This window comes from Pyrus communis, chromosome 12 (genome assembly GCF_041283825.1).
Source record: "Pyrus communis isolate YQ-2024b chromosome 12, ASM4128382v1, whole genome shotgun sequence".
Classification (NCBI taxonomy): Eukaryota; Viridiplantae; Streptophyta; class Magnoliopsida; order Rosales; family Rosaceae; genus Pyrus; species Pyrus communis.
Window position 1 is genome coordinate 19,059,497 of NC_142576.1, and position 23,985 is coordinate 19,083,481.

Genomic DNA, 23,985 nt, shown 5'->3' on the forward strand with positions numbered 1-23,985 from the left:
TGCAGAAGGAGGAAATGAGAATGCGAGGAAAATTGTTAAATCTATCACCATTGAAAACTACGATCATGAGTAACGGAAAATTCACTTCAAATAATACTGAAATTCCTTTTCAAATTTATGAAATTTGCTGTCTTTACTGTTGCAAAATTGCACAGGCAAATAGAAAAACAAAGACATTGAACAATTCTTCAACTATTTCTTTTGGGTAATACTAAACCATTTTTTGCAAGTGTCAAAAACCATGTACATATTCCGATGACAACGAAATTTATTCAACTTCCATGACCATAGCATTGCCTAACAGTTTTCATGACGATCTAAGTAACTGTGTATACCGTGTCAAGTATATATCAAACCATTAAGGTGTATCTTTCAGCTCTAAATTTGATTTCCGGGTTACGAATGTCGTCCTGGCTTTGAATTAATCGAATCTCCAGACTGGTTGACTTGGGATCATGGCCGGCACTTTTATAGTCACTAATCGTCCTTTGCAGAAGAGCCTGCAAGTATAGATTGTAAACACGAAACCTGTCAGCCATGGTTTTCAATGAAGGGGATCCGTGACAACAATCACCCATTATTTCTAGTCATTCCCAGACCTCCAAAAATTCATCTTTTCCTTGGTTAAATCAAATTATTTTTCAAAGAATATTTGCTACTCTAACAGCCAGGAGGTATCTAGTTATCTACCTTACCAGGCATTTCACTTACCAGTTACAACCACCTCGTCTAAATGCCGTGCTATACCATGAATGATTGATACTGGCAGGAAATGTAGTAGTTTTCCACGCATCATAAAGTAAATCAATTTCATAAAATTAATTATGTGGTTATAAACAGCCATGATCCCAAGACAAGTAGTTTTATTCAATTATACTCGTATATTCATAGCCAGGATGTGTCTTGCGTGCCCATTATGCATTGTTTTGGACAATCCAAACCGTCCAAATTTTAAGTATCTATTCATAGATCATCATTGCGAAAGGAAACTATTTAGCTATTTGATTCTCATCAAGAAATTTCAGTGTTTATCATTTTCTTTGGTCACAAAATCATTTCCGATTTGACCATATATAGCAAGGATTATCTACGAACCACGAATAGAAAAGTAGACAGTTCGGATCCTTGAAATTAAATACAGCGTGTGACGACCAATATTGCCCATTTCCCTCTCCTGAAGCTACCTGGTACATTAGATTATGGTCTCTATATGTATTGATATCTCTAAAACAGTGTGAGCATCAAGTTGAGCATTTCACTTTTTATTATATTCCTTAATAAAAGCTATAATAATAGAATTCAGTAGATAGTTTACTGCCATAGTTCAATCATGCTCTACATATATTGGTATCTTTCAAGTGTCAAACAGAACGCTCCACTAGAAATCCAAAATTGGTGCTTTTACTCAATGCTTTTGTATTCTTTTTCATTTTATTGATTCATCTATCTTTTGATTAGTGGCTAGTCACTTTGTACATCCTACTTCAAATCAAAAGGGAAATTGCAAATAATGCTTTATGCCATTCAGAATACTTCCACACGACAAAAAAACTCCAGGAATCAACAAAATAAAAAATTGGGGCCACAAGGAATACCTGCAAGGATGATACAGCAAGCTCAGCTGCCTTCCCTAGGTTGTCAGGATATTTCTGGAAAACAAAAAATATAACCATTTATAGACATGGAGCTTTATTGGCCAAGTAGGGATAGGAGTCGAATAAAAAAATACGGTTTTAAAGGAATTACATTGCTCCACCCAAGGAGAAGTGCAGTCGTGAGATCTCCTGTTCCCTACAAAGTTCATGCATATAATTGTCAATCTACAGGATCTTATGAACCAAACTGTAAAAACTAATAAGCTTGAATAAAACATCTACTTTTACGATAAACTCGATAACAACAGGTAATTTGATGCTCTAACTATTGTCACCTTGCACGTCAAACTTCAAGTTGATCCAAAATCTTTTCATAAAGAAAAAAGAAAATAAAAGTTGGTCCAGTATTTCCAACTTTTCCATCTATATTGTATAAGATAGTATTTCTAAACATTTAAATTATATCTACAACTTTGATTGAGTAATTGTACAGAAATTTGGTAAACAATAGACATTGTATGAAGTGATCCAATTGCTGGTAGAGTAAAGAAGGAAGTTGGTACAAACCTTGAGTTAAATTAAAACATAAATACAGTTTGGGAATTGGCACAACATATCCTGATTTGTATCAGGTAAAAGAGTTGAAAAAAGCAACCTAGCAACATGCTAAACACATAAAATCAGGCATCTCCAGATATCCATTTTTTCTTGAAATGAGATGCCATCGAGGTGTCCAGTAATCAAGCAGGTAAGTGAGAATAATTAATTGGAAAAGTAGCACTAAGCTGACGGCATACAATCCAATTAGACGATTAGTAAGTCATACTGTACAATTCATGGAATAAAAGGGCAGACTGCAGAGCATGTTCTAAATGCTGTTATATAATTATAAAGTAAAATCAATACTTTATTAAGAGAAGCAGGCTTTGCTTGTCAACCTCTTTCTAAAAATACCAACCATGTCCCCTTTTTCCTTTGTTACCCTTACTTACAATAAGAAACATTTGCATAATAAGGATTAAATAGTAATTATACTGATCTAAAATTTCAAAATAAATAAATCCTTCCACATTTTTTTCGCACCCCACTTCCATAGTTTTGTCCCACATGCATAGCAGGTATGGGATTGCGAGAGTTTAATAAATGGTTCAAATTAACAAGAAGCAAAAATTACGAGACACTGAATTAACTAAAAATGTAATGTTCTAAATTAGAACTTCTAATATCAGTTCATCATAACATTCGACAATACAATGAAGGATATCCCACATGCATTTTGTGAGTAATCAAACTATGCATATGTATAAAGCCTTGCAGATGAAAACTTAAAAAGGAATTTTTCATACCGTAAAGTATGCAGGAATTTTAGGAATCACTATCTTGAATTGCTTGGCAGGCAGACCCTACATCATGGATTTAGTAATTGAGTCAAACATCATTCTATCATGTCAAAAGAAATCTTGGCATGAATTACAATAAAGTTAGAATTTATTTGATTGTCTAAAAAGTGACTATAGTGAAGAAAACACTCAGAAGCTTCTAGCATAAAAGAAAATAATATATAGATCCCAAACATGAAGAATAACTTCATTTGTAGACAAGATCTCACCTTTTCCTTTTGATGACTACCAATCAGAAGAAGATTACCATTTATATTTATGCTTGTTATCACAACCTGCAATATATCAAATGAGCATTATACTACAAATGAATCAGAGAAAGTGAGATGGAACAATTAAAAGAATTTCACAAAAAAGTTTACACATATACAATAAGCAAAACAGATGTAACATCAAATAGAAGAGCAAAGTACAATAAGCATGTAATGTTTTCATGAGAAATTTTTCCCTTCAACAAATACTACTTAGAGAAGAGAGAGAGAGAGAGAGAGAGAGAGAGAGAGAGAGAGAGAGAGATGTAACATCGATTGAAAGTGCACAATCAAGAAATTTGAAATTTCCACCATTTTCGGCCTTCCCATGAGTTAGACTAACTAAATTAAAAATAGTGGGAAAATAACTACAAATGAGTCAGGCTATACTTTACACAAATTTGGCAATTTCTTAAACCCCTCATATTCAGCATATGGATCCCATTTATACCCATCTGATGTAGAATCTCTCTTCTTTTTTTTTCAGGTGAGCTTGTTTTTAGAAAATTTCTTGTAAGTGTTTTCGTATAGGATATACACTTCAGTTTCCTTTAGTAGGAGACAATCACCAGTTGGATGCAGCAGGTGTCAAGCATATTCCCTAAACAGCATGCCATTATTATGAGGTTCTTTGGGTACCAAAATCCAACCATCTATTCAGAAAGAATGGCGGATCAGTTGAGTCACGTGGGTCATTGTAATTGTCCAGCTAAAGAAATAGTAGGTTGGGTTCAGATGTGTTTTGTTTATTGAACCATATATCAGAACCAAATTTCTGGGTCCCTCGATTAGAAGCCACTTAAGAAGAGCACTCCAAAAGGTGTAAACTTCTAAGAAGGCTATAATCATCACATTATATACCCTATAACATGTACAGCATGCTTACTTGGCTTCTATGAGATAAACGGAGATGATGGTTTATCCGAGAGTTGCATAAATAAATTACCTAACAAGCTGAAGGAAATAATTAAATATGCAGTTGCAGATGGAGCCTTTGTATTTTCTGACTGATACCTTCAGTCCCTAATGAGGTCTTATTTATCTTTACCAGGGCGAATTGCATAGACAACAAACCCACCCACCCCACACACCCACCCATCCACAATATATTAACTAAAATGAATTGGTTTGAAAATATCCTCAACAAATTAATCACATGAATTTGCTATGAAATACCAAAGGTGTCCATGTATACGGCTATATGCATTGTGAATTTGAATTAATGCACTGCACCAGTACAATAAGCCAGACATAAAATATCCTGTTGCTCCAAGAGCACTGGACCATTTGCAGTGCCATCATTTATGGTCTCTATATATCTGTCTCTAAGAAAACAGATACAAATCACTTAACCAATTTGCAAGACAGTTAGATACCGAATAGCGGTAGCTGACCGTTTGTACAAAAACCCATCTAGATCTCACAATCCCAGAATGAAAATATAACCAACGATTCAAAGATAGTTTTGGAGGATACAGAGATTGGGGAAAAATAAAACATGACCATAACAAAATTATTCACATTAACATGAAGTGAAACACTCCAGGACATGTGCAGTAAAATATAAAATATTAACAAGTTTGCTAAAAAATAGTACCATTGACGGTCCCGCAGCATGAAGAAGGTTACAAGCTTCACGACCATCTTTTTCAGATTCAATCCTGTTACAGAATAAGTATCACCTACTACTTAGGAAAGAGACTAAATGAGAAAAAAGCAGTTACACCCAAGAAACATCAGATGTTTAACTACAGGGAGCAATGTTGATTTACTAATTATAATGTAGTATAAACAATTACCTCGAGTTAGTCAAGAGTTCTGCTTCAAACTGGTTGGGAGTCAACATTGAAGCCACTGGGACAACCTTATAAAAATGCATAATAAGAAAACAGCTACTAAACCAATTTCATTGTCAACCCACTATATCAACATAATTATCAAACATTAACTTTTTACGAAGATAACTACTGGATCGGCAAAAAATTCAAGACTAAATGCTTAGGAAAGTTATAAATGATACCGATCTTACACAAACACAAAACGGATTGTATTAGATATTGGTTTGACATTTATTAAAGTCTGAGTAGCTGACAAACCAGTAACATCCAAATAAATAAATACATCTATGTAACATAATATATGCAAGGACCATGACATGCTATGAACATGCACCCATAGGCAGGTCAAACTGCTTAGTGATTACCTTCTCCCGATATACTGCTACCAGCTCTTGAGGGACATAGAGCTTTCCTTCATCACCCATCACTGGATCACAGACTGGGGAAGGAAAGCAAGAATTATGTTACAATAGAGACAAAAAAAAGTTTTCTATTCTTTTTATATAGAGAGAAGGATGAAAAATCACATTCAACTGTTACCTCAAATTAAAGATAATAAAAATGGAATGCACTGCTTCCATACCACTTGAGTGAAAGAACAAACAGAGTTTACCCGTAATCAATAGGTTTCAGAACTCTGCTTTCCAAAAATATTCTTTTTATGTCCCAACCAATTCACGCATGGTTTATGGAAGTGTAAAACCAATGAATTTAATTGAAAGATAAGTTGTAGGATTTCTTGAACTCTTAGATGACTTAATTATTAATTTAAAAGTGAGCAAGAAGAACTTACCTTGTTGTCCCATAAACAACATACCGTTTAATTCGTCCAACAAATACTAACTATGAGAGTATCTTGAATTTTTAACAATTTTAAGCAATAATCTAAAGATATGAACATAGACCAGGTATTGCATCATATAACAAGTACGCCAAAGCAAAGAGAATAATAAGCATATGTATAAGTTAACCATACAGGTCGGAAAGCATGAAGGAGAAGCCCTAGTAGAGGTTAGAATAGCAATTTCAGATGCTTAAATTCCCAGCTATACCAAGGATAGTATATATGTATCACACTATATTTGATGATTGGCAAGGATTGATGAAGTATTCAATGATCCACTCACCATATTTAAGTTTTGGGTTTACAGAGCGAAGCTTATTGACAACCTCCAACACAGTGTTCAAAAACGAAACTGAACCAATATAACCTGCAAAGACATCAATGGATCAAAGCCACATAAATCTAGGAAAGTAATAAAAATTACGTAAGCTCTCCTGAGCAAGTCATAAAAATTACTATGTGAAGTCTTTCAAAGAATATTACAATCCAACAGGGAAGAAAAGGAAAAACAGGACATAGATGTTTTATGTGACTCTAAACATGAAGATGGCATCAACTTATTCTAAAAATACAGAAGAAAAAATATCACTGAAACAAAGAAAGAATGAGGAAAGTTAATATGCTTGGTGATAGCAGAATAATATGAGAGGCATTAATGGTTGTTTCTTTCATTAATATCTAGAAGAATGATTTCTTTCAGATTTTTTGGAAGCATGTTTTATGTCATTTTAATCCGTGATCCAGGTCAAGATCATGCTACATTCTTGCAGATATATCTTGGTATGCTACCACCAATGAGCCAACCACCATCTTATCCCTAAGGATTCAGCTTTACCATTATTACCTTTCTTCGAATGGAAAAGGTCAGCACAACACATTCACCATGGTATACAGGAGTTGAGACAAGATATTCAAAAGGCCAAATCCATGAGTAGTTTAATATACCTGTTAATAGATGAGTGTAGTATAATAACTCATTTGCTTCAAGGCCTTCTACCAATTCCCATAGTTGCTGTCCATTCAAAACTTGACCCTTAAAAGTTGGGTATCCTGCAATGTTTTGAGATTGATTGAATCAGAACCATACCACCATTAAAACTAGGACACAACGTTTGACTTTATACAGGTTCACAGAATTCTGAGACTGTTGGAATTTAGTAGAAGTAGCTTGCCTGTGTGGTTAGAGAACTGGACTGAATTAATTGGATCCACATCGTAGCCTAGTAGTTGCAGGGGAAAGACAGCTGACTTATTCCCAACATATCCCTAAAAAGAAGTAAAAGTTGAAGAACTATGTAAGGTCAAAACATGATCTACAAAAGACAGGTGGATATCCCTCACCCAATCTCAAACACTACGCATATTTACTGATAAAAAAAAAAAAAAAAAGTCTCAAGTAAAAATTCAGGCTTGTTAAAGATACACGGGGAAGGTAATTATGGCTAGTCCACGTCAAAGAAGGGAGACAATGAACTTTTGATTTCTCATCAAGTACTTACTTACACATAAGCCATGTTTCTGATGAGAATAAAGCATGAACTACTTGGGCAGGATTTACGAAAAAATGATTACCTTCATCAGAATCTAGTCACTGCTCAGCTATTTAGAACATGGGACGGACAATACAATGTCTTTTCGCTAACTTATGACAAATCCAACAACTCCAATTTTGGGCATCTATCCATATAATCCATACATCATTCCATTACCTCAATCATACTTATAAGATTATTTCCAGGAAAACAAGATGCAAGCAAGGATTGACTAAATAACGACAACCACTCCCAAAAACCCCAAAACTTCACCGGGCCAAAAGCTACCCAATCAATCAAGTTCCATACTTTTAACTTTTATACGAGATTCGAGTCAGTCCAAGGATATATTATAGTCCTGTTCATGACAGTCTGCCGTGCCAAACGAGGCCTTAATAAAGCTTCTAGCTTCTCCATTTTTTCAGCTACCAAACACACCAAAAAATTCACCCAAAAATCAGCAAACGGAATCGGGAATACCTGGACAGTATGAGATTGAATACTAAGAACGCGACCGGTCTCAGAGGGCAGAACCAAGGACAGGACCGGCGGAGCCATGTCCGGATACACCAAGCTTCGAGAGCTTCCCGACCTCCTTTTTCCCTCGATACGAAACAAACAGGTAAAATCAAAGTGAGATGAATTTTGGATATGAAATGTAAGAAGAGGAAAGTGGAGATTTTGGGGAGCAGCGATTAGTTTTGTACGGAAAATGTGAGCTTCTGGTGAAACTGTGAACAGGAGATTGCTGGTGAACGAGCCGGTCGGAGTGAAGAAACATAAAAGGGAGCGACGAGAGGTAGTGAAATGAAAGGGGTTAGGTGATGGTATTTTGTATTGGGCGGGTCACGGGGGAGGCGTCCGGGTTGTGAAATGCCCGCCTGGCGCAGCAGCCATTGGGAGAAAAACTTGTTGCTTGGTTTGTTGCTAAACTTCATGAGTGGCATTACAACTACTCAAAATTTATCACGTGATAAGTCTTAAATATAATCTTTTATCATTCTTTTATATTTAAAATTTTTATAATTATTTTTTTAATAATCATTTCAAGGAAAGGCAAGCAAAGGATTCCAAAATTTTCTATTCGATACAAGTGGACCACTTGAATCGGATGACAAATTCATTTTGGAGAGATGACAGGTCAAGGTTAGACTATGATTGCTTTGGAGATGTTTTATGCTTTGATACTACATTTTGAACTAACAAGTACAATTTGATTTGCGTTGTATTTGTCACATGATTGAAGCAACTATTGTATAAAAAAATAAAAGAAACTTACAGATTCTTGGTTGCTTTCCATGATAAAATTGGAGTGAGTGCATAACTATTTTTTTTTTTAAAGAAAGAAAGAAACGAAACTGGGAAAGAAAGAAATGCGAGGGAGTACTAAAACCCAAGACCTACGGCAAAACAAAGTTTTTTTTTTTGGGGTGGGGGGCGGGGGGGTTGGGAAGAAAAAAAATAGGGGGAAAGAAAAAAAAGGAAACATAACATTGATATATATATATATATAATATATTAATTAGTTAAAAATTAATTATAAAAATTTTAAATATAAAAGAATGATAAAATATTATATTTAAGACTTGCCATGTGGCGAGTTTTGAGTGGATTGTAATGCCACTCAGCGAAGTTTAGTGGCAAGCCAAGTCCCACACAAGTTTTTCTCGCCATTTGGGGAGAATATCAGGATACATATTAATTTTCTCATTTTACACATATTGAAATTAGAAATTGTATCACTTTATGTTTTACTTTTTATGTCTTTGAGTCGGAGGATAGAGAAAATTTTGTGTAGGGCTTGACTTGTCACTAAATTTCGTTGAGTGCCACTATAATCCACTCAAAACTCATCACGATGCAAGTCTTAAATATAATATTTTATCATTTTTATTTAAAATTCTCATAATTATTTTTCTACTAATTAATATATATCATGGATCAATATAATGTTTCCCTTCTTTTTTTTTCCTTCTTTTCCCCCGTATTTTTTTTATTTCCCAAATTTTCTTCCACTTTATGTTTTGCCTTGGGTCTTCACTTTCTCTCCCAATTTCATATTTTGTATTCCTCTGTTTCAAAAGAATTTGTTGAGAAAATGAACATCGTTCTTTGCAGAAAACTGAACGAGCTTGAAAGGAGATGAAGTTATAGGTTATGGCTTTTCTTGACACTGCAAAGTTTGAAAATTACAAACTGAAAGTGAATGATTAAACTTTGTCATTTCTTTTTACTCTTGATGTCATTATAAAGTTTTAGACCTTACGTTTTTTTAACAGAAATTCAAACGACTGAATCTATATACAAGCTATTCAGCACATTGAGCATGATAAATTAGCAAAGCCATCTGGCCAAATAAAAAAAAAAAAAAAAGTTGAATTAGCAAACCTTGTGTAGAATTACATCTGGAATTTGTAATCGATTGGCTGAGTCTATTTAGAATTTGGATGGTTTCACACCACCAGCCCACAAACCTAAAAACAAGGTTATCACTTCTGAAGCTGCTAAAACTTTTATCTCTTACAAAAGGCTGAAGAATAATAATATTAGGATATATGTAGAAAATAATTTTGGGGTGTATTCATATTTCTATTTATTTATTTTAATTTTTATAGGGGTCAAATAGTCAGTCACACAAGAGTATACAAGTTATTTAATAATAATTTTGTATGTGGCATGTATTCATCAATATCTTGAGTGTTAATAAAACAACAAAAAAAAAAAAAAAAAAAAAAGAGGAAACATTAGATTGATCCATGGTCTATATTAATTAGTAGGAAAAAATAATTAGGAGAATTTTAAATATAAAAGAATGATAAAAGCTTATATTTGAGACTTGTCACGTGCTGCGTTTTGAGTGGATTGTAGTTCCACTCAACGAAGTCCAATGGCAAGCCAAGCCCCACACAAGTCAGCCATTTTTCTGCCGAGTTTATTAAGAGTTGCCAATTTTTCATTGAATTTTAATTTAAACTGATTAATTCCTGAACGTTTATAATTGGCTAGTTTTCCTCTTGAATTTTAATAGTCAATTACACTCTGAACTTTATAAATTGTCAGTTTCTAGTAATGAATATGTTGAAATGAGTAATTACTATTCTTATTTGAATTTGAGTCTTGAATTAAAATAGGTGAACCGAGACGGTCATATAAGTCAAGTGATAAGGAACACTAATGAAAGGGGTAGTGCTATCCACTTACTCATTTTTACTTCTCACACACTCCTATTAAGTTTTGACCGTCAGATCAAATGAATTGGAGACAATCAACAGCCAAAAATTAACAAGGATGTGCGGGAGGTAAAAATGGGTGTGTGAATACCACTTTCCCTAATGAAATAGCTTCACAACCCCAACATGTTGTTGAAAGAGCAAGACCATAGAGAAGATTAAGAAATGTTCACATTAGGGATAAAATTCGAATAAAAAGTGTACGGAGTGATGTGACATCCCACATCACCCAGAGGAGTGATCCTTATATGTATATTCTCATCTCTACCTAGCACGAGGCCTTTTGGGAGCTCACTGGCTTCGGGTTCCGTAGGAACTCCGAAATTAAGTGAGAAGGGGGCTAGAGCAATCCCATGATGGGTGACGCACTGGGAAGTTGCTCGTGAGTTCCCAAAAACAAAACCGTGAGGGAATGGTAAGCCCAAAGTGGACAATATCGTGCTACGGTGGTGGAGCGGGCCCGGGAAGTGATCCGCCCTGGGCGGGGATGTGACAATTTGGTATCAGAGCCTAACCCTGGTCGTGGTGTGCCGACGAGGACGTCGGGCCCCTAAAGGGGGTGGATTGTGACATCCCACATCACCCAGGGGAGTGATCCTTATATGTATATTCTCATCTCTACCTAGCACGAGGCATTTTGGGAGCTCACTGGCTTTGGGTTCCGTAGGAACTCCGAAGTTAAGCGATAAGGGGGCTAGAGCAATCCCATGATGGGTGACCCACTGGGAAGTTGCTCGTGTGGCCAATATTAAAGTTTTGGGGAAAATTGACCAATTATAAAAGTTCAGGGTAATTAGCTAAAATTAAATTTTAGGGAGTGATAACTCCTTACAAGTTTGGGGGTTGGGGTTGGGGTTAGGGGGGGGGGAAGGGGAAATCGACAAATATCTTTTAGCTGGAATGATGGTTTAATTTTTTTATTAAATTGATGATAAGGTCAACGTAATACCCTTATATACACTAACGTACATGCTACGTTTACACTATATTGATCAAGTTTTAAACTTTATGGTGCAATGAGAAAATTTAAACCTCATGACTTAATTTGAAAATTAGCAACTCATACTTAGAACGTGTAAAAATGTAGTTAGTCATTTTTTTTATTGGAACTGCATTTTGTGATAAAAATGATAAATTTATAGAGTAATGCTAGCTACCTTTCCTTATTTGCCTTTCTCACTCAATGGATGTCACATGGACTTAACTTGCACCAAAATTTATGCATTATTGTGTTTAAATTTTCAATAATCTCTTTCCACTTATGCCCCTAATTAAAACCCATTTGTCAATTAAACCATTAAATAATCCACCTAACTATGACAAATCTAATTATTTTGTTATTAATATTATTTTTTATATGCGTTTCCATTTTTTCGACTCTTTTTTTATTTTATTTTCCATCTAATTTTACGTTCTCTTATTCTGACATGTGGTTTTAGGCCTTCCTAAAAAAAAGAGTATATTACCTAGACAAAAACTCATCTTCACTACCATCATCGTTGTCATTCTTTCTACCACCACCATGGACACCGCCATTACCATTTCTTACCATTGGCACCGCTAAATTCCATCACCTCCACCCTGCCCTCTTAACAATGTCATTGCCATCACCATCACTTTACACCACGCACTACCATCGTCACTAGGCCCGAACCCTGAACGTACCAACACAATCAATCATCTCTATTTCAATATCTTTTCATCATTAAATGGGCTGTATAAAATTGGCTTCCCTGCAAATAAAAATATTAATTTATTAGAGTTGCAGATCACAAAAGAAGTATTCCATGCAATTACATGGTTTACTAGTTGGGCAGTAGATGTTGATCATGATGCTAATCTTCCCAATGTTACTGATTGCAGATTGCATTTAGAATTCATGTAATCATCTTGAACTTGTGTGTACCTGTTTTTGATAAAATATGATATGATTTTATTAAAAGCCAGGAATAACCTACTCAATACAAGGAATGGGGAGATCCCCCTTAATTAAATCACAAATCAATGAAGGGGTTTCATCTAACTAAGTACAATCACCTTCATAGATAGCAAAACGAGCAAGCCTATGGGTAACCGAGTTAACTTGACGGCGAACATGGGACGCAGTAGCTTCAGTGACCAAGTGTAATAAGGATTTAGTGTCTTCAATGATAGGTCTGATAATAGACACATTCAAAGAAAAATCCTTTAAAACAAAAATGATCTAAAACGAACCACTTTCCAATGAAATGTTTTGTAAACCCCTTTAAATCGTCATAAAAAAAAACCTTCTCTAATTGCGAGTGCTTCAATGTGAATAGGAGAGAAAATATCCCTAAATCTCCAACTCGCAGCAACCACAAAAGTTCCATTTGAATCCCAGAATATCAACCCAACACCTCCCATCTTAGTCTTCTTGCACTAAGCACCATCCACAATAAGTTTGAGCCTTCCAGGTGGAGGACAAGACCATTTTTGGATGAGAGCATTCCTTCGGGGCAAAAGGGGCTTGAAGTTGACCCTAAGGTGTCCCTACCACCAATCAAAGGCGTGCCTCACTACAACACTTGGAGAAGGAGAGGTTGCTTCACCCCAAAGCTTTAGATTTCTAGCATTCTAGATAGCCTAAAGTATGACAAGAATGCACTCAAAATCCGATAATCTAACTTCATTAATCATTGATAGGGCCCACTCCTTCATAGATCTACCATAATGCTGCCCAAGTCTAAGCCTTAACGGAGATGCAAGCCAAGTACACCTCATGAATGGGCATTCAATCATGATATGCCATACCGTCTCAGATACACCCCCACAGAGAATACAAGCAGGGTCCAACGTGATATGCCGTTTATAAAGGTTATCCCATGTGGGAATAATGTTGGAAATAATTCTCCAAGGCGCCATTTTCACTTTAGGAGGGACATTGGCCTTCTAAGGGAAATCTCACAACACCGAGTATTGTGAAATAAACCCTAACGAGGAAGCAACTGAGGGGAGGATCCAATTACAAACAACATTATAAGCACTTTTAACAGTTAACAAACCTCGGTTGTCATAATGCCAAATTTATCGGTCATTAGTTCTTTGAATGCTCAACGAAATGTATCGAATTGCATCCATCTCCTCTACTATAATTGATAGACCAAGCACATCTAATTTCCATCTAGCATCAACAATAAGCTCATTGACTATATTCACATTATAATCCTGCGGTTAGGGGGAAAACAATTGAAAGGTGGAGGTAGAGGCAACCATCTTACACCCCACACCCTTACCGAGGTACCATCACCTATTTGCCACCTGGATCCCCGCAAGATAACTTTTCTAGCAATACACATGCTGCACCATGTAAAAGAAGCATTAGACCGAACACTTGCCTTAAGGAAGGAAGAATGAGGGAAATATTTTGCCTTTAACACCAACGCCACCAGAGAAGTGGGCTTTTGGATGATTTGCCACCCCTGCTTGGCCAAAAGTCCAAGATTAAAAGCGTATAAATTACGAAACCCAAGGCACCCCTCGTTTTTGGGCAAGCACAGCTTATACTAAGCCACCCAATTAACTTTCCTAGAGGTCTCAGATTAATTCCACCAATAAGAAGCAACTATTTGGTTTAGTTCGTCACAGAAATACTTGGGCAATAGATAACAGCTCATAAAATAAAGCGAGATCGACTATGCCACCATTTTGACTAGTAATTCCTTCTCCACTGCACTAATTGTTTTACCTTTCCATCCTTGTAGTTTCTTCCATAGCCTTTCTTTGAAGTGACTCAAACAATCTCCTCTATTTCGACCGATGAAGGTAGGGAGCCCCAAATACTTTTCATGTTGATCCACTCTTACAATCCCAAACACTGAAGCTAGAAACTCCTGATCAGATTGCTTAATATTTCTACTAAAGCAGATCAGACTCTTTTGGAAATACACTTGTTGCCTCGAGACTCATTTGAAACACCTATTGATCTCCTTAACCGTCTCATAGCCCTGCCATGTATCACGAACAAAGATGAAATTGTCATCGCGAACAAAAGACGATGAATGGAAAAAAGCCCCCTGACAAACAGAGACCCCCTGGATATCACCACCTCGATCATTAGAAGCAATAAGCGTAGAGAGTCCCTCGGGGCAAAGAAGGAAAAGGTAGGGGAAATGGGGTCTCCCTACCTCAAACCCTTCTTTGAGTGAACGTAAACACACGGAGATCTATTTACCATGAAAGAGTAGGATACCGACGTAACACACATCATGATTACATTAACCCAAGACCTTTCAAATCCCATTTTCACCATCACCCTCTCCAAATAACCCTATTCAACTCGATCATAGGCCTTGCTCATATTGAGTTTAAGGGGGAAAAAAAACCTTTCTTCCCCCTTCTCTTATCAAACAAAGAAGTTGTTATCTGGTTTGGAAAGATAATTTGGGGCAGAATGACCTTCAATCTGTTTGCTATAACCTTCGAAATGATCTTATAGACAACATTACACAAGCTTATAAGACGCAAGTGATCCATTTCCCAGGGATTCTTCGGTTTCAGAATAAGGGTCACATATATATAGCTGATCTTCCTTAGTATATGGCCTGAAGAAAGAATAGAAATCACCACATTTGACACATCGTTGCCCACAATGGACCAATATCTTTGGAATAAGAGAAGGGACATACCATCAGGTCTTAGAGATTTAGATGGATGCATTTGGAATAACAACTCCCGTACCTTCTCCGAGTTAAAGCTGCAATTAAGCACCGAATTCATCGCAGGGGTAACCTTACAATCAATAACATCAATTACTTCATTTCCTAAGCCTTGATCATTGGTTTGAAAAATAGAGTTGAAATAGTCAATAACTACATTTTCCACACCCCGATCATTGGTCTGCCACACACCATTTTTATCCACCGGGTCCGAGAGATGATTTTTTCAAAAATTCGCCCTTTAATGGAAGTACCTAGTGTTTTGGTCGCGTGATTTCATCCATGTCACTTTAGCCTGCTACTTCTAATATGATTCTTCCAGAGACAACAGAGACTCGAAGTGATGCATCAGACTACTTTGCTCCTCAATAGAGCTAGCAATATAAAGCTGCCCATCAATGGCCGTAATTTGATCACGAACCTTCTCAATCTCCAATTGTCGAGCCTTGAAAGTATCCCATTGCCATTTAATAAGAGCCACTTTCATGGCCTTGATCTTCTCACAAACCTAGAACATTGGATAGCCTAAACATTTAGGTCTCAAGCCTTACACACTACATCCTCACACTCCTCATGATGCACCCACATTTCCTCGAACCGAAACAAACGATGGGAACGTCTTGGGGTTGCTTTATGCAGCGCAATTAGGAAAGGGACAAGATCAGACTTCCTGAATTTTAGGTGAGTGACTTTAGTCTCCAGGAATAAACATCTCAAAGAGGCATCAAAAGCACGATCAAGCTGTTCTTCAATACCATCACCTCTTGTGGTCCGTTCTTTAACACCAGCATCTCTTGTGTGTATCTAAATAGCCTGAATAATGCCAATGATGATGGTAGTGAAGATAAATTTTTGTCTGGGCAATGTACTATTTTTCTTGAGAAGGGCATAAAATCAAACATCAAAATAAGAGTACGTAAAACCAGATAGAAAATAAAATAAAAAAGCGAGTAAAAAAAATTGAAACTTGTATAAAAAAATAGTATTAATTATAAAAATAATTAGAGTCTAATTTAGGTGGATAATTTAATGATGTAATTGGCAAATGGGTTTTAAATAGGAGCATTAGTGGAAAAAGAATAAATAAAGTTTAAACACAATTAATAAAGAGTGGTGATAAACCCACCCCACTGTCTTATTTCCCCATCCACCTTTTAATAGAAAATTTAGAGTGTTACTAGACCCACCCCATTGTCCTATGTTTACACCCACGTTACGATCTCACCCACCATAAAAAAATAAGAAAAATAACCTACTATCTTCCCACCCACCATTATCCCCAAAGTACCCTTCCAATCTCCACCCTTGACACCGTTCACCAGCACAGCCTACCCCTTCCCATAGCCATTACTGACTGATGAGAAGCACAACACACCCCTTGACATCCATATTGCTTCTCTAGCATGTTCTCCCGTCTATTTTTTTAATTATTTAAATAATATTTTAATATAAGGAAAATGATTATATTTATATGATTGAAATAGAAGGAAGTAAAACAGCGACCACCCTTCTGCACTTTTTACCACCATCCCGACTATCCCCATGGCTGACCACATAGGTGATGCAACAATAGAACGAAGACTCAGTCACTTAACCAATAATAGAATCAAAGCCAAAAGAATAAGAAGTGAAATCGGAAGAGAAAGAAACTCCGATGACATCCATATATGGCTTGATGCATTCAGTGTGTTTGGGATTTGAACTATGACGAGCTCGACGAATACAAAGATCAATTCGTGATTCAATAATTTAGGATCCAATAAACATAAATTAAAATTTAGAAGGAATAAAGTGACGACGAGACGTTTGGGAATTGAGATTACGAGTTGCTGAGAGTGTGGGTGAAAGTGAACAATCTGATCTTGTTTCCCTTAGTCCTTATTTGACATTTACGTGAGGATAAATTGGTAATTAAACTTTTTAATAAAGAGTGGGTGTAGAAATAAGACAGAGGGATGGTAATAGTTGCACTCAAAATTTAATACCAAAGTTACTCTCTTGTAAAATGACATCTAAGACCAAAGAAAAGAAAAACCCCTACTCTCTAGGTTGACAGGTTCGTTCTTCCCCATTTTCTAGAACAACTCACCTCTCTAAATCTTCAAAAAATCAACGTGTTGACATTGTCCAATACTAGCTGCGCCTTCTTATGTTGAGCAAGTCTATTCACTTACATTCTGTCGATGTCAATCTTGGAAATGTTGCTCACATAGTCAAATACAAAACCCAACTCCAAATCCAAGTTCACCCTTATCCAAACGCGCCTTAACAATTAGAAGGGAGAAAAGGATATTTGTCAATTCTGTCAATTCTCATAACCAAGACTTAAGAACAGAAGTATATTATATTGTTTTTGGAATAGTGTCTATGCTCTTTCAAATGTCCAAGCACTTAACATTTTACATTGTTCCAAAGTTTCACTGATTTTGTACATTAACAGGTGTACTGCATGAAAAATAAAAGAATGAAACGTATTTCTGAATTCAGTTCTTGTGTGATCTCAGGAAAGAGCAGTTTACGATCAGTGTGGCAAAGCAGGACAGAAAGATATGAAGACGTCAGTGACAGTGGAGGTGGATCAAAATAAATTTAATCCTAAGAATGCAGAGGATATTTAGATCATCAGGACCTGGGAGGTCGTCATCTGATGGAGGGTGGATCGTTCAGGGGATATGGAGGAACGGAAATATTTTAGTCGATCACATACTGAGGGCGTTACGCCAAAGAAACAACCAGCAGCGGAGAAAATTTTGTAACACAAGAAACAACCACCAGTAGCTGTATTCTGGATCAACAAAAGGGTTCTCTTAAACACAGTACAAATAAATAACAAGGTCGTAGGAGAAATTTTTATTCACATGAATGAAGAGTTGCCTCAAACTAGGGTATTTACAATTTTTTTACGGCGCCTTCTTTAATCCTTAAATCTCGACGTTATATACATGTACACAAATTTTTATCAAACATGTACGAATCTACAACTTCCAGAATGACTAGTTTATTGTTGTTCGAAATGCCGGGTCGTTCTTCCAATGGCGCAGTCATAAGCACGAAGCAACTGCTTCTTAAATCTTGTGAGGTGTAGTCTCACAGTTTGACCTTCAAGGTAAATCTCCTTTGTGTATTCCCATCCTTTTTTGGTTACACTAGCTGGATTTTTAAGAACAGGATCATCTTTACCATACTTGTTGTGTAACGAGCTTTCTGTGGTAAGAATTTTGTAGCCGATGTAGTTTAACCCAAGCTTTCTTGCAGGTTTCCCATAGTATTCCTCTGCTGCCCAACTAGTTCCAAGAGGAATAACTTGGATCAACACAGAGCCAGGTCTCATGAACAGTAAATGTGTCATGGCAGCACCGTGAACCCCAATCACGACATCACTCGAATTAAGAACCCAATAAATCTTTGCCAACTCGGTCCTCGAATTAGGTCTCAGAACTTCAACTTCAAACCCGATTTTTTCAGCCATTTTCACCAGCAAATGCTCATTGGTTATTGCTCTTGATCCATTTCTAGATATGATCACTAGTCTAGGCCTCTTGAGGTGATGTGCTTCATGTACTTTTCTCTTGATTTTTAAGGGTCTTTTCGATGCGGGAGACAGAGAAACGGAGAGTTTCTTTTTTGCTTCTCGTTCGTGAATCAGACTTGTAACTCGAGGCCTGTAAGCCCCGTCCAGAAGATTTCGAAAGTCGAATATGCTCTTATTTCCTTCCATATTTGAAGAATCCACAGTGAGCTCGTCGTGAATTTGCAGACCGACAGTAGCTTCAGGAAAGCAATGAGTTCTCTTGTCTGCACTGAAATCAATTACTGGATGGTCTGACAGTTGTGAAAGAATGTCTCCATATTTCATAAGCCACCAATTGTGAAAATCAACGATGACAAACACAACCTTTTTCCTCAAATGCCGAGAAGTAATGTACAACGGCATAATACCATCGTTGAATTCATGATAAACATTACCGGTATAGCCCGCCGTTGAGAAGAATACGGCCGGAACCTCATGTTGGACATCACACTCATGTTGCTTTCCTGGAGTGCCATCTGTCTTTGCAACGAGGCCTAATTCTGTGACGGTGTCCATGGTACTTGGTTCCCATTTCCGGGTATACGGTTTGATCTTTTCGCGGTGAAGCTGTTCCCCATTTTCCTCTTCGTTTTCCTCGACGATGCTCGATAGATAGTTTGTGAAATTACTTTTCTCTCTGGATCTGTAGACAAAGATGGAAGAGGAACCGGAGTGTGTTCTTACATCCCCTTTCAGGATACAAACATCTGATCGAAAACTGCTCCTGTCACAAAATATAGTTCCTGCACTCACAACATATATAGTTAGTGAAAGTAATTGCAGATAGAGAAAATGTAATAGTGTCACGTACAGAAAATAAGTGTACTCAATTAACTTTTAAAACATCAATATTATTTACGCTAAAAGTTTGGATATTTGGGTGAAGCCATACAACTGGGTCATCCACAATAATTTAGTGTCAATTTAGGATCGAATATAAAATCTTTCACTTAAAATAAGTAGAAAAATATACCATTAGACTACTGTTATAAGTGACATAATAATTAGATTTGGCTTTAGGTCTATCAAAACTTAGAAAATTAGAAATACATAAATCATATTTATCCTGATCATATTTATCACAAATTTTTAAGTGGTTGCGGGGTTCAACAAGCAAGCATGCTTAACTTGCAGCTCCATTCATTTGACTTCAACCTGATGATCCATGGACGATATAAAATTGTGGCGGTTCAAGTGGAGCTGAATTAACTATAAATTGACTAAATTAATTAGATTAATTAGAACTTAGGGTCCGGGTTCGAATTGACCACTCACCCTGTATGAGTTCCACAAGGAAAGAGAAATAGCAGACCCAGCTTGCTTGTTGAAAAGACTAGAACAGATTAAAAACTAATTTTGAATTTCAGGAATATTATCAATATTGTTTTTATGTTATATTTTTACGTTGTTTTACTAGGAGTTGTTATCAGTAAAAAAATATTGTCTTGCACTCGTCATCTATGAAAACATAAGGAAAAAATATACAAGAAAAAATTAATGTAGAATAATATTTTTTTAAATAACAATAATAGTTCCGTATTTTATTGTTTTTGCAGTATCAATTCGAGTACCATCGGAACCGGGGGAGGAGCTACATGAAGGCCAAAATAGGCTAGTGTCCATCCTGAAATTTCAGCCATTTATTTGTTGTCTGCTAGTTTATACAATACAGAGTATATGCTTTATAGGTGGAGTGTAGTTTAAAGTTACTAGCAAGTCATGATCAGTTCAAGACTTGTTTATGCTAACAATTTTCTAATCTTCTTACCATCTAAGCCTTATAACCAGCCTTCTATTTTGCTATATAAGCCTTCTGATGCCAACGATTTTTTCAAACCAAGTCCTCTTTATTTTGTCAGTTAATATAAAACAAGATTTATATAATCGAGAGGAAAATCTAATTATGCTGATAGAAAAATCTTAGAGTAATAGTTTTGAGCTAATCATGACTTTAAATTTTTGTTCGAATCTAACACATTAATCCTTTTTTTATTAAAGCTTGTAAACAACCTCTATTCTTATATATAATCATCTCAATACTAAATTTTTCATACAAATTTTAAAGTTTCATCACTGTTGTTAATTTGATTAAAATTTTCACTGACAATCAAAGCAACAAAAAATACCATTGGTTGTTCTCCAATTAATTATACTTGTAACTATTATTTTTTAATTCCTTTTATTTGGCTTAAGGACCCCTCCTGTAGAACTTATCAATCAAATAGCAACCCTTTTAGCAGCAGTACACTAAATAGATAGTAAACTGTTTGGTAAACTTTGCAAGGTATTTATTAACAACTAAAACACAAACAATTAATCGATTACAAATAGAAGCCACTGAGAAGCAGAGAATTCTACCGTTAGAGATTGAAGAACTCGAGGGAACATATGCAACCATATCGTCAGCAGCAAGGCCTACAAAAGCAAAGGGTACATATTTAGTCGTGAATATAGTGGGAAAAAAAATTAGAGCATTCAACTTAAAACCAATCAGCAATAGATATAGAGTCTATCTATATTATTGTGCACGGTTTACTTTTCACTATGTGAGATAACTCAAAAATATTGTGGATGTTTTGAAAGGCGAAGGTTTGAAGCAATTTGAGGTTTCAATACAAAATCAATTGACAATATAAAAAGTAATCAAACTTACTTGTAAGGTCATCTAAGGTCTCTTCTCTCATTAATGTGAGATTCATTCGTAAAACGTTCCCTAACATGTGGTGAATTTTCAAGCCAGCAACATGGACAACACAAACAGAGTTGAATAATCCGAAAATCATTTGATTTTCAATGAGTATACCATGTATCGAAAAAGGGTACTTGAAGACGGGGAGAGGGGATAAGGTCACTTCATGCATGTGAAAACACTATTCTAATAAACTGATGGTTTGATACGTGGTTAGCTTGGTTCTCATACCATGAAAGAGTTAGAACATCCAACTAAAATCAAGTGCATATAGGTGAAGAGACCCAACTGGGTACTATATAAGCTAGGGTTTATGCATGGGGTTCTATATAATCTGGGTAGAAGCTAGGGTTTACATATGGGTATTATATAATCTCAGCATGCAATTAAAGGAAACTGAAAGAAAAATGAAAAATGAAAATGAGAAACTAGAGAGAAAAGCTTACGTAATAGAGAGAAAGTGGTATTAGGGTAGAAAAGATGAGGTGCTAATATGAAGCTACAAGAGAGGAGAGAGAGAAAGACGAAAGAGAGAAGCTTGGGCCTTGTTCTTTTGTAGTAACCAGAGTTTGAACAGCCCATAATAATGCTCTGACACTCTTCATCTTCTTCTGTAAGATGTTCACCTTTTTTCCTCTGCTTGTATCTCTGATAGTATACCATATTTTTCCTTATGCAAATAACAGTTTAGAGAGAGAGAGAGAGAGAGAGGGCAAATGAACTTGGTCTGCGTTGATTGAGAAGATATTTCTATATGTATAGCTATGTTTCAACTGCAAGAGAGACGAAAGTTGAGAGAGGGAATAATCAAAAAAGGGTGCTGCCAACAAAAGAAGGCTAATTCATGAGAACGACTACCACGAATACATTATCACGTGGTATCTTGTGCTAATGAAAAAATGATATGTGCGTTAAAACTCACATAATTTTATTGAATGAGGTGAGCTTTGACGCAACAGAAATGTTGCTCATTTGTGACCAAAAGATCACAGGTTGGAATCGTGGAAACAGTTTCTTTACAAAGTAAAGGTAAGATTGTGTACAATAGACTTTTCTCTCCAACCCTCGTAAAGTAGAAAATTTTGTTGGCTAAGAGTCACCCTTTTAGAACGTCACCATAACAATATACCCGTGCTATATATGTTCTCCTAATTTACAAGTGGTGCTTTCTATTTGCGGTTGCGTGCGTGGAATAATTAATAATATATGTAGAATAATGCAACATGTTATATATTAATATAGTCTAATCATTTGCAGTCGTTTTTTTTTAAATTTTAGTGAAACCTTGATATTGTTGGATCACGCATCCTAATCCAGGAAATTACTCAAATTACACATTGAGAATTAAGTTGAATATAATTTAGAGGTATATTGGCTTCTTGAACCAAAGTCGGGACAGTGTGCTTGAAACTGGACGACATTACATTATAGATTGACTTTTGCATTGGCTTCGTACTCTTAATTAAGAATGTATATGACATAACTTAATTTGAATTATTTTCTTGTCCCGCCTTCAATGAATTAGATGCTCAAGATTAACATTACAATAAATTCTAAAAAGTCAAAGTTAGTTAGATATGTGTACATCAACTGTAGCTCAAGTTGTAATAGATTAGGGTGATTGTTATTGACTTATTGGAGAACTTTCCTATATGTATCTAAAACACTCGCTATCCGTTGTACTTTTTATGTGTTATAAGTAAGGGCATCATGGTTGATATATCTCGCTTTTAAAGTATATTATTACACCTGTTATAGTGAGTCGAATTGTAACACTATGGTAGTGTTTCGCGTAACACCAAAAAAAAATCTCCAATTTATGAAATATTTAGTTGTGTATTTATGATCTTATTAACGAACCTTTGGCCTTAAGTTTCAGCTTTCTATTGGTTTTTATTGAACTGTTATCGTGTATGAGATTTGAACTAATAACCTTTTCCAACAAATGAAGATTGAATTTTACTTGACCAAATGGCCATTTGGGAATGCTACCACTTCATATGGTAAATGTCAAGAAAAGTCATTTTTCTTTATTATGCACAAAGATTGTCAACTGTTAATGTATATGATTAGATATGTGGTCTGCATTGCATTTTTTTATAAGAAAGAGTAATCAATCACGTGCGTGAGGGGGGCAAATTGTCAATTGCTGGAGTAAATCATCCATGCAGCAGGTTAATTTGCAACACGTGACTTTACACAACTTGCGGTGGGGGAAAATTCGAACTTTGTTACTGGTTGTAGGCTTTTCGACAGCAAATCTTTATGATAAGTTAATTAAGCAATTACTTCCTTGTTTGCTTTGATGAAGAAGTACGTTATTAAGCACTAACAAAGCAATACAAATTAGTGGAAAATA

The 23,985-nt window shown here is 35.9% G+C and overlaps 2 protein-coding genes across 3 annotated transcripts; both read right to left on the reverse strand.

Moving 5' to 3' along the window:
• Positions 1–85: 85 nt before the first annotated feature.
• Positions 86–8,409, reverse strand: SOS4 (pfkB-like carbohydrate kinase family protein). 2 transcript variants are annotated; one of them, XM_068485512.2, is made up of 13 exons: positions 8,168–8,409; positions 7,941–8,063; positions 7,101–7,194; positions 6,874–6,978; positions 6,212–6,295; positions 5,450–5,523; positions 5,046–5,110; positions 4,844–4,907; positions 3,205–3,270; positions 2,942–2,998; positions 1,747–1,791; positions 1,596–1,649; positions 86–500 (listed from the first exon to the last, which is right to left on the reverse strand). In XM_068485512.2, the coding sequence occupies exons 1-13, from the start codon at positions 8,405–8,407 to the stop codon at positions 351–353; spliced, it is 1,221 nt and encodes a 406-aa protein (XP_068341613.2). In that variant the 5' UTR covers positions 8,408–8,409; the 3' UTR covers positions 86–350. The 2 variants fall into 2 exon arrangements, with proteins under 2 accessions (XP_068341613.2, XP_088537798.1); XM_088681672.1 differs by having other exon boundaries at positions 7,941–8,055; positions 8,167–8,302.
• Positions 8,410–18,189: 9,780 nt separating this feature from the next.
• On the reverse strand, positions 18,190–22,360 carry LOC137745955 (xylan glycosyltransferase MUCI21-like). Its single transcript, XM_068485986.2, has 3 exons — positions 22,073–22,360; positions 21,296–21,352; positions 18,190–19,680 (listed from the first exon to the last, which is right to left on the reverse strand). The coding sequence occupies exons 1-3, from the start codon at positions 22,287–22,289 to the stop codon at positions 18,365–18,367; spliced, it is 1,590 nt and encodes a 529-aa protein (XP_068342087.2). The 5' UTR covers positions 22,290–22,360; the 3' UTR covers positions 18,190–18,364.
• Between the last annotated feature and the right edge of the window lie 1,625 nt (positions 22,361–23,985).